This window comes from Mastigoproctus giganteus, chromosome 8 (genome assembly GCF_048544385.1).
Source record: "Mastigoproctus giganteus isolate SK-2022 chromosome 8, ASM4854438v1, whole genome shotgun sequence".
NCBI classification, from domain to species: domain Eukaryota; kingdom Metazoa; phylum Arthropoda; class Arachnida; order Uropygi; family Thelyphonidae; genus Mastigoproctus; species Mastigoproctus giganteus.
In genome coordinates, this window is record NC_143582.1 from 144,363,095 (window position 1) to 144,382,617 (window position 19,523).

General features: G+C 34.9%; 1 protein-coding gene across 1 annotated transcript in view; it reads left to right on the top strand.

Moving 5' to 3' along the window:
• Positions 1-18,735, top strand: part of Polr2G (DNA-directed RNA polymerase II subunit Rpb7) — a 147,973-nt gene extending 129,238 nt beyond the window's left edge. The window contains exons 6-8 of the mRNA XM_090379794.1: positions 2,715-2,786; positions 10,567-10,600; positions 18,479-18,735. Of these exons, the coding sequence (XP_090235920.1) occupies positions 2,715-2,786; positions 10,567-10,600; positions 18,479-18,489 (117 nt within the window). The 3' untranslated portion in view covers positions 18,490-18,735. The remainder of the gene's footprint in view (positions 1-2,714; positions 2,787-10,566; positions 10,601-18,478) is intronic.
• The last annotated feature ends 788 nt before the right edge of the window (positions 18,736-19,523 follow it).

A 19,523-nucleotide genomic window follows, 5' to 3' on the forward strand; every position in this document is an offset into this window, starting at 1 on the left:
TATGGCATGGCATTATGAAATTCTTCAAAGCTTATATCTCCTTGGATTACATGGTGGACATCTTCCTAAATATATTCAAAATTTCTTACAACACAGGACATTTTGTGTTTGGCTGCAGACTACCCTTGCAAAGGTTTTCACCCAAGAAGGTGTGCCTCAGGGGTCTGTGCTTAGCACTACCATTTTTGCTATTAAAATAAATACCACAACTGAACATATACCAAGAACCATTAAATGTCACTTTATATGTTGATGATGTTAGTATTTCCTGCTGCTCTTGAAATATCTGAAATATAGAATGGCAGCTACAAGAAACAATAAACAAATGGGCATAAATAGATGGCTTCCGGATTTTCACACAAAAAACTTCATGTATACATTTCCATAGAAAATGAAATCTATGTCCTGATCCTGAACTGAAATTTTACGGACATATGATTCCAGTAGTACCAAGCATAAGATTCTTAGGACTTCTCTTGAATAAGAAACTAACATTCTTAACTAACATGTTGAACACATTAAACAACTCAGACTTTTGTACCTCAAGAAATTAAACATATTCAAAGTTCTTTCTTCAACTACTTGGGGAGCAGATCAATATACTTAAGCTTTAACGGGCGATAATTGTTCCAAGCTAGATTATGGAGCAGCCGTTTTACGACTCAGCGAAACCAAGTGAACCAAGGTGATTAGACTCCATACACCACAGTGCACTCTGTGTAGCACTTGGAGCTTTCCGAACATTGCCTATGGAAAGCCTTTGTTCAGAAGTCCATGAACTTTTACTACATCCTAAATGGCTTGTTATTACACTATGCCATCAAGATAAAATCTATCACCAATCATCCAAATAGAGAGACTGTTTGCATCTAACTGGGAAAACATATACCAAGCCCATCCACAAATGAATCGATCTGCCAACATTTGCCTGAAAGATTTACTGCTAAGCTGAGAGCTTAATTATGACAACATAGCTATTATGATTGCACAGATCATTCCACCATAGTGTATAGTTCTATGCCGACCCAGCTAGCCAGGTGGGTAAAGTGCCTGCCTGGCAACCCAAAGGTCGCGGGTTCGAATCCGGCCTCGGGCTTGGATCAAAGTACTGCAAAAACCTTGGGAGGTGCACTATGACCACAGAAGCCGATGCGCCAACAACTACCAAAAAAAAAAAAAAAAAAAGTATAGTTCTATCCATTTATGACATGTATTTTCAAACCTGGGGAGAACAACTCTGTTGAGAACAAACTACTGGCAACTACACATAGCATACAAATTCCAATATGCACATCACACCTTTATATATATCGATGGGTCAAAAACAGACTTGTGTAGGAGCCACGATTCAAAGTGAATTGTGGCTCCTACAGTAATGCTTTAAATACTCATGCAGTAATGCTCTTTTGCATTACAGTTTTCAGTTGAACTTCTGAGGATGCTGTTGTCCCTCCAGTGATGGTGACAGAGCTTAGCTTAAGCTCTTTAAAAACTACCACATTTGTCCATGTAGTCGCTGCAAAGCACAGGGTGCACCTAATATAAACTATCACTTTTAATCTCATAACATCATCCATTGGGTAAATCTGTTAACCATTAAAAACTCAAGGCACTGCTGTGACTGGTTTTGAAAGTATTTGGTTCCATCATCAGACAACAGTAGCCTTATTAGCAAGCTTGTGTCAAGTGAACAGTCAACTTAAAACATAAAACAAAGAATCAATATTTATGAGGCTATTTTAATTTTTGCTTTAATGTATGTTCTTAGTTATGTTGCAAGGATTACAATATAACTAAGAACATTTATAAATTATAAGAAAAAATTATTAGAACAGTAAGGACAAATTAAGTTTGTTTTATTTTTTTAAGCTGATGGTGTATAAACCTGATTTTGACCAATAATTTCAAAATGTAAATACAGTTAATTTCAAAAAAAAAAAACTGAGCCAGTGCTGTCATGGGCCCACAGAATTATCAACCCTAGATAATTGTCTAACTTGTCAAAATATATTCAGCTCTCTTAGCTAATGGAAACCATCCAAAAATAAATAAATATGAACATCAAAAGCATCTTTTTTTTTAGTTTTGTAGCCAGGCTGCAAAAGGTTAAATGAGTGTTATGGAGATTAAACCTCCTCACACAACTTTCCATGAACTGACTGATAAATTTCTATTGCTTAAAATAAATGTGTGAGTGTGTAGTTCATCATACTTCATTAATTGATTTCAGGTATGTTATAAGTATGACTTATCCCCATATCAGCTCCACTGGCATGATTGTTTTTTTTTTTTTTTTTGATTTTATTCATTTATAAATTAATGTTTTTATTGAATTACATATTAATTTTTATTAAGTAATAAATGAATATCTCATATATTTTATGAGCAAAACAATTTTGGCAGATTTGCCTTTTAAGAGTGAGCCAGGTCACTTGAACTTGCTTAGTTTGAGGTTCATAATTTCAGCCACAAAATATTATCTGCATTTTTGAAGTAATAAAGATTTTACTCTCTTAGTGAATCCCATAAATCTCGATGGTTAAATGTGCAGCTACAAATTTTAACATTCAACTTTATCTAAAAGAAAGACAATATAGGGCAGTTTGTAATACCATGAATTTCCTTTTTTTATTTAATGAAGTTTTTAATTAGTTTCATACATGAATGTTTTTAATCATCAGTTTTACATTAATCTACCCATTTATACTCTGTAGGATGTTGTTATCCAGCAGGATGATGAAATCAGATTGAAGATAGTTGGTACCCGAGTTGATGCCACAGATATTGTAAGTATATGGATCTTTAAATGAATGAAATATTTGCAGCCAAGTCAAACTTTTTTTAAAAATTGAATAATGTTAAGGAAATATTGTAGTTGTTTTTTTTATTTTAATCATTGTAAACATTTTACTTTTACAGACCTTATAGTATGTATATCTGTCATATCTTCCACTTTAATTGTAAGTTTTCCATTAACTGGGCATGTCTTTTGGTTTTCTGCTATACTTTTCTTCCAGTCACAGCAGTTGCAGCCACATAACAGGAATCCCTCAATTAGCGTGGGTTTGAATAGCGCAAGACTCGAATTAGCATGAATCAAAATTTTGATTAGCGTGGTATTTTGGCTTGGCCTAAAGTAACTGAAGCTGGTGATGCTACAAAAATCAGCACTAAGCTACGAATGTAAATACACTGCTAAAGTATGCATAACATTATAGAAACACATCGCTTGTTTTCTTAGTGAGCGCATGGCTCTGTTCACAAAAGGGAGTTACTGTTTATTTCGTGTCGCGTCATACCTTCTTCATTGAGAAGCGTTATCGAGAAATAAACAAAAACGACGCAAGGTACAGTGTGGGAAGCTAGTTTGTTTTTCTACCATAAGAAAATAAAAAGAAACAGATTATTTCAAACGTGTATTGTTACAACAATTGAAATATTTTCTAACATTATGCACTCTGAAGGACAACACCGGCTGCACCACATTTATTACGAACATACAGATCAGTTACTTTCAGTTCTGGCGTTGCATATTAATGTGCAGACTCCAATGTTATTACCCACAATTACGCATTGTTTACATTAATTACTGTGCATACTAATTAATTACATTAATTTCTATTAAAATTTTTATATATTATGCAATTATTAACTATGGATAAAAGGAAAAGTGTATCTGAAAGTGCCTCTGGTAAAAAGAAAAGAAAAGTGATAACATTAGATGAAAAAATTGAAGTCATAAAAAGATTTGAAGATGGTGATAGTAAAATACAAATTTCTTGAAGTCTTGCAATGCCTGAATCAGTGGTTTGGACAATTTTAAGTAAAGCCAGTGCATATAAGGAAAAAGGTAAGCTTGCTTCATCATCAGCACACACACAAGCCACAAGAAATAGAAGTGTTATGATGATTGAGATGGAGTGTCTTTTAGCCATTTGGATAGAAGACTGCAATCAAAAAAGAATTCCAATCTGCACAATGACCATAAAAACAAAAGCCTTGAGTATTTTTCCAATGTTAAAAGAAAAGTCAACAATAGAAAACTTGTCTACAGCGGTAAATGAAGAAAATGTTCACCCAAATTCTTCAAAAGAAAAAGTGATTGAAGCGGAAACAGAAGAAAATTTCACTACCAGTAAAGGCTGAAAGAGGTGAAAATCTGCGAGGAAGAAAATGTTCAAGAAAAGAAGTTGACATTAAAAGAACTTGAAGGAATATTTCGTGCAGCTGAAAATTTGAAACGACTAATCATGGCTGCAGACCCAGATGTCGAGTGCAGTATGCAAATTTGCAGGAACACTGAAAAAGATGTGTATCCATACAAGCAAAGTTATGATGAAAGGAAGAAACCAGCCTTTTGAAATATTTTACAAAAAAATAAAGTGAGTTATATATTGTAATTTTTTAATTTCATTAAACTTTTGATTACTGTACTGCAAATATTTATAATTATCATTTGCTTTTATACTGCTGCACATTAAATTGCCATAAAAAAACATATTTTTAAAAATATTGATTGGTATATTGTAGGTCTTGGAACGAACTAGGCTATTTTGTATTGATTATTAACTTCAATTAGCTCGATTTTGCATAGCGCCATTTTCGCAAAACCAATTAATCACGCTAATCGAGGGATTCCTGTATTCATGTAGCTGCAACTGCTGTTCCAAAAACATCTACCCAGTTTCCACCTTTGTTCTAAACCATGATGTAATGTGGAATGCATAGCAACAAAAAAGGTGCAAACAAAGCTTGGGGATATTCGAACAATATCCTACCACGGCCAGTCTAATAGCCTTTAAACATGCATGAGCCAAAGCCCACTACATTTGCTGTCAGAGCCAAAAGGAATCATGGATCTGTTTCACATCATCTATTACCCAGTCCACCAGCACTAAGGTGATTTGGGATAAAATCCAAAAAATGAAGGGTAAATATAGATCTCACCCTTCATCAATCCTAGCATATAAAGGATGAGCTATTGCAGAGCCAGCTGCAATAGCTAATGCTCTTGAGGAACCTTTTTCTATCATCCTGTTTCCCAGATTTCCTGGTCCTTAAACAATCAAAAACAGTAACTGAATTTCACATTAAAGAGCCTTTACTCCTACTGTTCACTGTATATGAGCTGAAAAGAGCTCTAACCCTTTCTAAGGCAAGCGCTGTTGGACCAGATGGCATCCATTATGAAATGATGGATCACCTGCTCTTTCTGTATAACAGAATCTTTATTGAAAAGCAATTTTTAGATGCCTGGTGCAGGCAACCATTTTTGCTTTTGCTAAGCCAGGTAAGGTAAGAATCCTAAAATTCCTTCCAACTATCAACCTGTTTGCTCTGACTAGCTGTTTGTGCAAAATCCTGGACAGAATTGATTAATGCTCATCTTATATGGCTTTTAGATCAAATGTTCTCTGCAGCCTCCAAAAGAATCAGGTTCACTCTGGACCATTTAATTAGACTGGAAACATCCATTCGGGGTGCTTTTCTTAAAACAAGAACATCTAGTGTCAGTAGTGTTTTTTGATATGGAAAAAGCGTATGATACAACTTGGAGATTTGGAATTTTAAAAGACCTATATAGCCTCATTCTTGGATGTCACCTTCCTACTTTTATTAAAAACCTTTTATCCAATTGGCCTTTCCAAGTTTGTGTAGGATCCACCCTCTCTCATCCCTTTTGCCAAAAGGGAGTACTACAAGGATCTTTTTAAGTGTTACACTGTTCGCCATCAAAGTAAATTCCCTCACAGAATAATTTCCTCCAACTGTAAATAGCACCCTCTATTTTGAAGATTTTACCATATTTTCTCAGTCATGCAATATGAGGGTTATTGAAAGACAACCACAACAAACCATTGATTGCCTTAACTCCTGGGAACTGGCTAATGGAGTGAGACTTTGCATACATTATATGCAAGCAAAATATAAGAGAATAGTGGAACAAATGGATGGGAGAACCTGATCATCACCTCACATCCACAGGAAGAATGAAGAGGCCCACCATTGCACCGGTGTGTGAATGGGTTAAGGAATCTTGGAGAAATATAAGTGGTACAATAATTATAGTCTTTCAAGCAGACTGGAATTAGTAATTGCCTTAATTGCACTGAAGACTAATACCATCATTAGCAAGGAAGAGTTTTTGGTATTTGAAGGCAATGATTTTTTGTTTTCAAAATGACTGAACTTTCCCTTTGCAGAACACTAATGTTTTTTTTACTATTCTCTACTGTCTTTTTGTTCATTTTCAATTCTAGTGGTAGTTTGCTTCATATAAAATATTTTCTAATGTAGCTAAGATTCTTTTATTTCTCTTTTAAATTATTGTATTGGCAAATTAATAATAATAATGTATTATTATACAGTATTTTAGTATTTTTCTTGCTGTTCTGATCACATGTGTAGGATGAGCTTTTTTCTACTATGCACATTAGAATAAATATTAAATGCCTAAATACACTAAAACTTTTTTCTTTAATTTTCCTTTCTAAAACTGGGATGCGTCCTATGTGCCATCAAATACGGTACATTAGATAAATGTAATCAAACCATAGCAATCATCTAGTCATTGCAGAATCATAAAAGAAGTTGTTCTTGCACTGCTCCGCATGGGACACATTCCTTTTTGCTGATGGCTGATGACCCTCCTATATGTTAGTCTTGACACCATTAAGCTTATTTTAATTGACTGTACACATTTTAACGGTATGAATTTTATCACTTTTAACCATCTGAATCAGCCTTATATACTTGATCAGATTTTCTTCAACACTGACATGTCAACTGTTTTTAAATTTTTGCATGTAAATTTATTGTATTAAAAATACTAAATATGTATTTTTAATAAACATACTACCTTTTATCCTTTTACTTATATAACCTTCTGCCAAGATAACCTCTTTTAGAGGTTATCTTGGCAGAAGACAAGGCAAGTTTACAAAGAGCTAAAAATAAATTTATGAAGATTTTACAGAAGATTAAAAATAAATTCTGCTAACCTCTTTTAGAGGTTAGCAGAATTTATTTTTAATCTTCTGTAAACTTGTCTTGGTGCATAATAGCCCATATTCCTAATGTGCCAAAAAATCATAAACATAACATAACCTAATCCCACACTACGTGGAAAAAGCACGAGTTTGAGTCCTGTAAATGACATGAGGAATTTTTATGCCTTTTTCACAGTGTGGCTGAGTTATTTATTCTTGGGTGAGAGTAGCATATATGTTTTTTTTTCTCACAGATTTTTTTTTTTTCTGTCCAGCAAACAAGCATATCAACTACAGAACACACAATTTACACACATAATATATATGCTGCTATGTGATCTAAGTTGCAAAATACTCATTGTTTGTCAGCTATCTGAGCAGGATCATCAACAGTCAAACCATCAATATAAAGGGGACTAATTTAATTCATCCCCTTCCTTCTAGAGTTTACATAAATAAAGGTTTCTTTGTTGTTGTTTTTTTTGCATCCTTTGCCAAGGATTTTTTTTAATCATCATTCACTTGCCTAACCTCCTCTGTGACTTGATTGCATCTCTACCACCATAGGCTTCTGTGTCACCTGATAATTTATATGCATCCCATGCATTTTTCTCCTCTGCATGAGCTTCATTAGATCATCTGACATCCATTTAGGTCTAAATCTTGAACAGTATTTCTTACTTGGTATGGAAAGCCTGGTAGCTTCCTTGAAAGCTTCCCATTTAGAATTCATTTTTTTTTAGCATCATCAGTTTATCCCACTGTGTAGAATTTAAAAACTGTCTGAGACCACTGTAGTCACCTTATGAAACAGAAAAAACCCTTCCCTTTACCCTTGATAGCAGTTACATCTTTAAGTAAATCCCACATCAGTAGACTGTGATCCCTGTCACCTAGTGGTTCCTTTATCTCAAATTCTTAATTCGCACATAATCACTGCTGATAATCATATCAAGAGTATTACTCCCTCTGGTTGCCCCGCGAACATGTTGCTGTAGAAAACAATCCTCCAATAAATCCACAAAAGTCTTGCTAGCGTGTGAGTGACCAAAGCACAAGTTCTAGTCAATATCTGGAAAGTTAAATGTCTCCATTACAAGACATTCTGATTAACTGGTCCACTCTATTTCTCTGCAAATTGTTCATTGTACTCATCAGAGTCATTAGTTCTATAACACACTCCTACTTTCATTTTCCATTTCCCAATGCTTGTCACACCAAACTGACTCATCATTTCAGTGCCCAATGTCAACTGGATGTATTTCCTTAGATTTTGTGTTTCTTAATTAACAGCATAACCCCCTTCCTATCCTGTCTATCCTTTCTGTACACATTGTACTCTCCAAATTCCAATTCTGCACTGCTTATGTCTGTGTGACACCATGTGTCTGATATCCCAACAATATCTGCCTTAATGTCTTGGCTGGCACTTCAAATTCATCAAATTTATTTACTATACTTCTAGCATTGGTGTACATGCAAGTATATATGCACCTGTTCTTACCCTAACATAGCCCATGTATTTACTTGTTCCAGGCTGCTGCTCATTCCAGTAGAAGCAGTGAAAGAATCACTTTTGCCTCTGCCTGCAGCTACTGTGAATGCTCCCCCAAGCTAGCAGTTTACCAACCCACCTGATGCTACCTCGATAGCATCAGCAAATATCCTTGCACACTTTCTATTTAAGTGTATCCCATCCATGTAGAAGGTCTCTCCTGTTAGCAAGTACAGACCACACTGAAAAAATTCTACTCCATGAGCCTTGCACAATCTCTCTAGGGCCCTACACCTCAAACTCTCATAGACTCCCATCAGAACACTGAGTTGACGCCTAATTTCTTGACACTCTCTGTACCTAGCACACTCAAAGACATCTTCCTTGGCTAGATCATGTCCTGGACAAGGCTTTTATCATATACTTCCTCCTATCTTGTCTGGGCAGAATTGCAGCCACTTTCAAATTTTACCCTAACTGAAGGCCTTTTTCCAACATTGACCTGTACTTGTTAAGTAAATCTGCAGGTCTCTTACTCTTAGGTCAATTGTGCCAACGTGTACAACAATAACACCCTTTGTGTCCTAAAAAGATGATATCTGTTCTTCAATGTCATCAACGTTTGCCCCTGGCAGACATACCCTGGTCCTGTTTCACCTATCCTTTTAGCAATGTATATTGCCCGTCTCCCTGACAGTAAAGTAACCGACAATAACTTGCTCCTGTGGGACTGGTGCATTCTGCCTTGGAGATTGCCACTGTGTTGCCTGATGCACAGGAGTGAGTTCTGCCATTGAGTTGGGCAGCTGAGAGCTTGATGAGCTCCTCATATTAATTTCTTCGAGGGCATCTACCCTACATCTCAAACTCTAGTAGCTACCCATCAGAACACCGAGTTGATGCCTAATTTCTTCACACTCCTTGTACCTAGCACACTCAAAGACATCCTCCTTGGCTAGATCATGTCCTGGTCCAGATAGCTCCACAAACATTTCACGCATTTTTTTAGACTGTGATGCGTTGCAGAATTACCCCCTTTTCTTCTCCCACGAGCCACAGCACTCCCACTACTTTGTGCTTGTTGCATTGCTGCTCTAGTGTGGGTCATGATTCCATTTAAATGCAATTTAATTAACAATGAATTTATTTTACTGATTAATTGATACTACTATATTAAGCTAGCAGATTTCTAAGGCAGTGCTACGTATTACGCTATCTAGTTTTACCTTAAACTTTATGCTATTTCGTATCAATCTAATATACTATAACAATGGCGGCAAGTTACGAACAGTGAAATCTACGGACACTAAGTATTAACTTTCAAAATCAATATCTAAATTCAAATTAAACCAAGGAGTGTGACTAGAACTATAGAGCTACTTCTAGAATATAAATTAATGTGACAGTTAGGTCAATAGAACAGCTAAATATTTATAAAAAAACTTAGCGTTTGCCAGAGCTGCAAATCTTGTCTAACACGTGGATAACCTCGTACCCAAAAAAAAAAAAAAAAAAATTTCTTGTCAGCAACACAGATTGGCTACGCCCATCTAATGCATCTCTTCCTTGGTACCAACATTTAACAAATATATTATGTCCTGATGGAATGAAGATGTTAATCATTGTACCAGTTAAAATTAGTAGAATTTTAATCAGTACTCTATTGAAATATTATTTCCAGTGACATTATAACCAATTGGTTATAATGTTTTATGATTATTACCAATTGGTTATAATGTCACTGAATTCTTATATCTCTTTAATCATTTGCTGTAAAAATTTTGAAATGGACATTTCCATTTTTGTTAACTTGTATGCACTAAGATATCATTACAAGTCTCTTTCACATGCAGTCAAAGACCCCACACTTAGAAACTCAGTAGTACCAGCTTGTGTGAAAATTTCTTATTAAATTTTTCCTCATCACTAATACTGTCTGATTTGAAACAACTAAAATGTCTTATCTGTAGCCATAGTATTTGTTTTTAAGAATAAATGCATTTATTCCATTTCATTTCATAATAAATATATTTGTATTTTCTTTCTACATTGACTAATTCTGTGATTTTCTTTTTTTTGCAGTTTGCCATAGGGACACTAATGGATGATTATCTTGGTAAGTTTTCATTTGCATTGAATAATATATAGTTTATTCACACTTCGGTTTACTTATTATTAAAATGTTATTTAATTAATCTAACATTTCATTTTCTCACTTCTAATTATTACTTATATTTATATATTTTGAAACATTGATAGGTTTATTATATGTACAAATAAATCAGCTGTGCTTTTTTTTTTTTTTTTTAAGGTAGAATGCATGTTTATATAGTTAGATATATGTACCACTTCAGTAAGTTATATAGCAGATTAGTGGCTTTTTACATTTATTAATTAGTCAGTGCTGTACATGGATATAGGTAGATTGAAAATATATTGTGCATAGGGGACATTTTATGTGTTATGCAGAAGTTTAAATAGCTTTAAAAAAATACAAGACTGTATAAAGATTTGTGGAAGAATTTTTTAATAAGGATCTAAAGCTGATACATAAAATGATCTGGATGGAGAGAAGGAGAGGATTTTACTGTGATGTTTCAGGAGCTGCTTTGTTCCCTTCTTTTGAGGCTAGAAAAATCATGAATAATTGTTGTTAATAGGCAAAAGGCAATAACTTTTCTTTGGACAACTGCTCCAGCTTCAGCACACACTTTAGTAGTCTTTGCTAGTAGGCCTTTCCCTAGATTTCTCTAGCCTCAAGAGAAAGGAGCAAAGCAGCTTCCAGAATAAGATTAATAAAATCTCCTTACCCAGATCATTTCATAGAATTTAAATGCATTAAAAATTCTCCCTTAGTTCTCTATGCGGTATTGTGTTTTCTTTTAAACTTAAAGGATGTAGGTAGTTTAATGATTATACTGTACACAGCCAAAATCAGCCTTAAACCAAATAAAATAGTATATTGTAAATAATCAATGTTTTTGGAGTATGAGCCCACCTTCTGACATGAGGAAAGTTACATCATAATGGGAAACTGAAGGCACATAAACTAATGACAGAAGTTCTAGACAGTTTCTAGACACTGTAGCCAGTGACCAGAAAGAATAATTTAACTAAAATTTAAACCTTTTTAAATATTAAGTGATTGATTTCAAAACTGTACTCACACATATAAACTACTGGATTCTCTTTGTCATTTCAGAGAAATTTGGTTCCTATGTTCTACAGTAACTGTATAAAAACAGAAAGGTTTACCTTACTATTTCCTGTTCATAGACAACTTTTTAAGGCATGACTTCTGCTGAGATGTGTATAATTTTTTTTTTTTAATTTAATTAATTTTTTTTTTTTTTTTTTTTTTTGCTGCTTTCTATGAAACTTGGTAAAATATGCAGCTGACTTTTCTGCAGAGGTCACCAAGAAAGTTTTGTCCTACAAATTTTTTATTTGCATTAATACAATAATGGATGGTGATAGAGAAAAACATTTTTTGTATTTACACAGATTATAAATGACAAAGCTGCTTTTCATGTTATTAGCCATAGCATTAGAGCAGCAGAGGTGGGCAATCTTGGAACAAGTTACTTATATTGTGTATTATGGAACAGTCATTAATGAAGGTGAAAAGTTGGACACAGAAATAAACAAAAAGAATAAGTAAAGCAGGAAGGTAGCTAAATGAATTCATACAAAACAAAGGAGAAATAGGATGTTTATAATGCAGGCTTAAAAACCATTTTAACTTGTGCAACATTATTGAGGGCACATGACCCACCTATCTGCGAGAACTGCAAAATTGTTTCACCCGTTCATTGTGTTTTTATAAAATTTCCCATGTTTCACATAACGTCTATGTTTTAGCTCTTTTAATGATCTGGCTAAACCATTTACACTCAGCCAGATTTTAGATGACAAAGACAACATGTCTGATATTTTTAACTTTTTACACTTCATTAATTTATACACATAGATTTGAGTTTTACTATATATTTTGCTATTTAACTTAATTTTTACCATAGGGCTTTATATATACATCATACTCACCATCTTAACATGGAAGCCTCTTTATAGGTTATCATGCATATTAGTAGTTTTCATTTCGACTGAGACAACGGCAGAAAGTGTTGGGCGTCTGGTTTTGCGAGAAGCGTAGACTGAATTGATGTATTTTTATTTGTTAAACATTCTCAAAGTTCTTTCCGCAACAACTTGGGGAGTAGATCGATATACACTTCTCAAACTTTATCGATCTATAGTTCATGCCAAACTAGATTATGGAGCAGCTGTTTACGACTCGGCGAAACCAAGTGCTTTGAGATGGTTAGACCCCATACACCACAGTGCACTCCGTATAGCACTCAGAGCTTTTCGAACTTCACCTGTACAAAGCCTTTATGCAGAAGCCCATGAACCTTCATTAGAGCTTAGACAACAGAACTTGTTATTGCACTATGCTGTCAAGATAAAATCTATCAGTGATCATCCAAATAGAAATTTTCTGTTTTCATATAACTGGGAAAACATATACCAAGCCCATCCACGGATGAATCGACCTACCAACATCCGTCTGAAAGATTTACTACTAAGCCGAGATCTTGATTATGACAACGTAGCTACTGCAATTGCACAGACCATTCCACCATGGTGCATAGTTCAACCCATATACGATATGTATTTTCAAACCTGGGGGAAAAATACTCTATCCAGAAAAAACTACCAGCAGTTATATGCAGCATACAAAGAACAATATCCACATCACACTTTCATATATACAGATGGGTCTAAATCAGAGACTTGCGTAGGAGCTGCAACTCATTTTGAGGATCGTACCTTCATCCAACAACTCCCAAAAGAATGCAGTATTTTTACTGCCGAATTACAAGCCATTTCAATGGCTATAAACCAAATCAAACATAAAGAGATGGCAAACAGCATTATTTTCACGGACTCACTTAGCTCTGTTACTGCCTTGCAGAATGCAAATACCAAAGGACACCCAATCCTACAACATATCCAATTTTCAGTATCAAAGCTATTACAAAGAAATCACAATATCAGATTCTGCTGGATCCCAGGCCACACAGGAATAACTGGAAACGAAAGAGCAGACAAAGCAGCAAAAGAAGCTTCCACATCTGATTATGCCTTTCACACAATGCCATATACAGATTACAAGTCCTTGATCTACCAAAACAGTATAAAACAATGGGAACAACACTGGCTAGATCAGACTAACAACAAACTTCGTCTAATAAAAGAAACACTTTGACCGTGGCCTACTAGCTTCCGATCAAATAGACAGGAAGAAGTGATCCTCACTCGATTGCGAATCGGGCATACACATATGACTCACTGTTACCTACTCAGAGGTGAAGACCACCCTCAATGCCAAAACTGTCAAGTTCCGGTGACTATACATCACTTCTTGGTGAACTGTCCAAAATTTCATAGAGAACGTCAAAGAGCCTTTCAATCAATAATGAATAAACAAAACAACCTAATGCTTAAAACAATTTTAGATGACCGGCCAAATATTACCAAAGTTTTTTCCTTCCTTGAGTTAACTGGATACTTTCAAAACATATAAAATTAATAGTACACCTTTTATAGAGAAGCTACATAAATATATATATATATATATATAGCAGTCGTGGTTCTGCCATAAACCGCAAGGAAAGTGAAAAAATGCTGATATACGAAACTCTCCTACCTAGGCTAGGCACATTATAGCCTAAGCTGCTCTTGCGCCAATAGCTTTCAAATAACAACAACAACAAATCGTTTCGACTTGGCACATTATGGCCTAATCTATCAATGTGCCATTAAAAAAAAATCAACCGACCAGATTGACCTGTGGAGCTGGAATTGGAGTAAATGGATTTAATCAAAACACAAAAATGAATGGCAGCAGACTTAGAGAAATGTGGATCAACAGTGGCAAGCAAGCACAGAGAAAAGGGGGGTTCTCTTTCTGGCTGAAGTTCTAACATGAAATAGGCTAGCTTGGAAGCAGATTGTGGATGAAAGGTTTATTGTCCAGAAGGATGTATTTGTGTATAAAATACAAATATGGGTATAAAATATGGATATAAAACATTTGGATGATGGCGATATTTTTGTACATACCAGAAGTTTTTTTTATTATTATTTTTGGTGTCTGTCAAACCAGGCTACTGTCATCAAATTCCAATCAGCTCTCTCTCTCAGAATCACATGAAAGCATGTGGGATTCCTTTAAAAAAAATTGTCTGGAACTTAGTGTTGCTAATGTGCCTGTTATAGTAGGCATAAAAACTGGACCCTGGGTGCCAAATGAATTCAAGGTCAGGCAATTCCAGTGCAATTAATATAGTGCTCTAGAAAAGCGATCAAAGTTGATACAGTCTTTCTCCTAAAGATTCTTTCATTTAAAGCAGTTCTCTACTTAAAGTCACAAGTAAGAACACAGTAAGGGAATTTACATTTATTTTCTTTGTACGTAGATTATTATTATCTTTACCAATCAACTAATTCTTTTGACCACTTGGCCTCCTAGTGTCAATGCTTCTGTCTCACTTGGCAGGGCTGGCGACTTGGGATGGAAAGTTAACATACTTTCTATAGCTTTGCTCCTTTTTTTGTACTTTCTGTAGGTTTGTTTTTTTTTGAGTAGGGCAAAAAGAAGCAAACCATGGACTGCAATCATCCTACACTTGAGCAGCCTAGATGTTCATCATATGAAATTCACCATGAACCTGATCATGACACATTACAGTCACAAAGATTGTGCATAGACATAAAAAAACAGGAATGTCCATCGTTTCTTATCTTGCATTCATTATCAGACAAATCCATAAATATATCATTTCCATTTCTTATACAGTAATACTTAGAAAATGTGGCAGGTTCACCCAAAATGGTGAGAGCACTCAGATATAGCGATCTGTTGCTTGAAACTGTGGGTTGTGGGTACAGAACTAAAATAGTTTTTGAAACTGTGCTATAACTATCAACCTTTGGTGGAATAGCCATGCAGGTTATCCCCATGCATCATTAAATACCTCCAAGGGGACCTGATGAGCTGGACCAGGAACTGAAAAACCAAAATGTTACACATACCAAATGCACCATGATCAGGAAAGATAGTGATTTACATTTCGCAGTGACATCCTGACATTCGTTACACCTATCTTACCATCCAGCTATTTCAACTGCCGAATGCGACCACATATACTGAATCATGTAAGGTGCTACAAATGTCAAAAATTTAGTCACTCACAAATGGCTTGTCAAGGAGATACATTCTGCCCAAGACTGTATCTCCTTGTGGATGAGGACAGAACTGTTCTCATCCACCAAAACCAAATAACACATCATATCACACAGTGGAACTGTAGAGGTCTCCATAGCAACATTGATGACGTCCACAAGCTATTTAGTCATTATCATCCTGTCAGCATCTGATTACAAGAATTTAAAAATTATATGCATTTTAGGTAAAACAGAACTGTTACAAATAGTGCTCATGGAGGGGTAACTATACTCCTGGACTCAACAGCTCCACATAAGCACATTCCTCTTCAAACCTCATTAGAAGCTGTTGCAACAAGTATTATTATGATTGGCATTGCCTTGATATTTGTCTCAATGTACCTTCCTTACAACCATCCTTATATGATGCAGGCACTAGAAGACATTGTTCTGCATTTGCAGTTTCCTTTCTGTTTTATTAGGAGACTAATGGGCATCATCCATTATGCATTTCTCCCCTCACAGATGGACAATTCATTGAAGTGCTATTGGACAGACAAAATTTAACACTATTGATTATTTAACACTATATATTCCAAATGGAATATATAATATTATGTGAAAACATTTAAATAAAATAGCCTTCAATTTTCTTCTTCTTTTTTATAATTGGATCCTATTGAAAAATTCATGCCCATAGTCATGGCAACATTCCTTTGCCTTAGATTTCCCAAAACTAGGAAAAGATCAGTCAATCCTACAGAACTATAGGATTAACTGGTCTTTCCTACTAGAGACCAGTATCACTTACTAGTAGTGGGAAAACTATTAGAAAAAGTGATTAATAAGCAGCTCACGTGGTTTCTTGAAACAAAATCTAACGAGCAAAAAACAGTGTGGATTTAGGCAAAATAGACCCGCTTGATATGATGATCAAAGCAGGCAGAAACATCCAAATTGCTTTCAGATTTACACTGTCTCAAGCATTTAATGGTATATAGTTTAGCAGTATATATACTACATTCTATCAGTAGGGAGGCAATGTTGTAAAAATGTATTAGATACTGCTGCATTATCTAATGCATTTTACAACATTGCCTCCATACTAATAGAATGTAGTATGTATATACTGCTGAACTATATGCCATTAATCTATCTGCTAATAACTTGGCCACCCACTTCCCCCAGATCTTCATGTGTACCGAATCTCTGATATGCAGTATCAGCCTTAAAAAAATAACTCCTCTTCTACACATCCTGTAATTCAACAATTCAAGCCCAATTACAGATTTTTAGAATAAAACGCCAGACAAACTTTCTGCTGGATTCTACAACATTCTCATATACCAGAGAATGAGGTAGCAAAGTTGCCAAAGATCCAACTATATCAAACGTAATTCAACCCTTTATGCCTTATACAGATTATATTATGATAATACAGAGAATCTGTAAAGATAAATGGCTTCTAATCAAATAGCAACCACAACTATGGCAATCTAGTTACAGAACAAATCGGCAGCAAGAAGAATTTTTAGCAAGGGCACATATCAGACATACACATCTCATTCACATGTATCTGCTAATGGGCAAGATTCCTCCTTGATGCACACATTCCAGTACACATCTCACAGTTAAACATGTCCTCTTGACTGCAGTTACTACCACAATGCCTGGAGAGTACAAATACAATCTCTAATGAACTTACAAGAGCCATTAATGTTAAAACATGTAATAGGGAATGAAGAAAATGTAATTGTTAATTTCAATTATTTAAAACAGATCCAGTTATATCATAAATTTTGATGTATTACAGCTTTCTTCATGAACTGGCTTTCTTCACAGGCAATCTCTGGATAGGCACATCTTGGCTCTAGCAGCCCTTGTGCGATTAAACACCCATATGAACCAAAGACTTGCCCCCTTCCAACATTCTGCATTTAGGATTGCCGTAGATGCATATGGAACATCCCCAGTTCAAAGTCTGTATATTGAGTCACATGAACCTCCACTCAGTATCAGAAGAAAAATTACTGCTTAACTGTGCAGCTAAAATTAAAAGCCTCCCAAACCATCCTATTTGCCCATTACTACATGATCTGCAGTTGTCAACCCATTACAGAAAAAAGTCTAGAGTAAATCAGCCTACCGGCATCAGATTACAGAACCTAACAGAATGCTGGAATATTCACTTCCATAAAATCCTCAGAGACCTCACAGATCCAATTCCCCTGTAGATTACTTTCACACTTCCTTGTGTTAGTTACTTTCAGTAAGTGCAAAAAGATGCTCTAGCAAATGTCAACATCCAAAGACTAAATCTTGCTCAAACAGAAATAGTTTTAATTAAAATATATGTAGAAACCCCTTTCCCAGCCTAAAGAAAATTCCATTCTGAAACATTCCATACTAGTTTATTTGGGTATTCTACAGGACTATGAAATTTGTAGGAAAACAATATTTTTTCACTTTACTCTTCCAATATCTATGAATTTTTCCACATGAAAAGTGTTGTATTGAATTACATTGTATTCAAAGGGTTGTGTTTCTGTAGTAAATTTATGTTGAGGATAATATTGATTATAGGTAAATAGTAACTAATTGTTTCATCCTGAAAATCTCAGATAAAAAAGGTGATGTTGTAAATAGGAAAATATAATCTGGCAAAATGTTTCATATTTTAAGAAAATTATCTTATATCCAAAAGCTTATTAAATGTTTGACCAACTTATTTGAGTTCTAATTTTAATTTTATTTTTAATTTCAGGCTTAAGTTGATATCTACTTGAATTCGAAGGAATGATGGAATCAGGAAAAAATTGTGGGATTAACAGGGACCAAAATCATGTCTCCTTGCAGTGTTAAGCAGTTACATGTAGCTTATTCAGTATTAAACTCTGAACTCACAAGAACAACACTATGATGTAACCATACAACCTTTTCAAGTGCCCTATACGGACGATACTAGTTAATGTATGCAGTGCATTAGATTTCAGGCACATTAAATTTTTTTCTTAAATTAAATTGATTTATTTCGTTTTCTGTCATTAATGGAAATGTAAAGTAAGTGTAGTTATTCCCTTAGCAATTAATTACTAAAATATAATGACTTTATAGAACACTTAATAAAACTCTGTAGGTTTACGCTCTCTGAACTTAGCCATTTAGTTTAATTACAGCTAGGTCATGATTAGCTAAGTTTTTTTTCTTTCTTAGAGATGTAAGTTCTGGACGACATCCTTTTCCAGAATAAACTGGTTTCATCCAGATTAAATATTTGTTGATCAGTGTATCCACCATTTTCAATTATTTTTTTTAAAACATCAGGATATTTAGATGCTGCGTCCTCATCTGCACTGGCCGCCTCACCGGTAATTTTAACGTTATGCAGCTGAACTCGATTTTGCTGAACTAAACATTTGTTCTACTTCATTATTTTTTTTTCTTTCATTCTCTTAAACAAATTTAAAGCTTTTGTCTGAATGGCTGCTCTGCTAAGGGGAATGAATTTTTGATTGCAATCCTCAATCCATACAGTTGAAAGATGCTCCATTTCTATCATAGTAATACTTCTATTCCTTGTAGATGTTTGCAAACCACGAAAAGCTGATGCAACTTTACATTTTTATTTTATTTCCCCTGCTTTTTTTTTTTTTTATGAAAACCCCAAACACAAAAGATATCAAAACCTATAGTACTTAGTACCGTGCATGGGTTGAAGGAGAAGTATGGGGGGGGGGGGGGGGTGCCGGAAACTTTGCTCTAGAGACTAAACATGGGTTTCACCACTTCAAGCCTCCAATAAGCAAAGT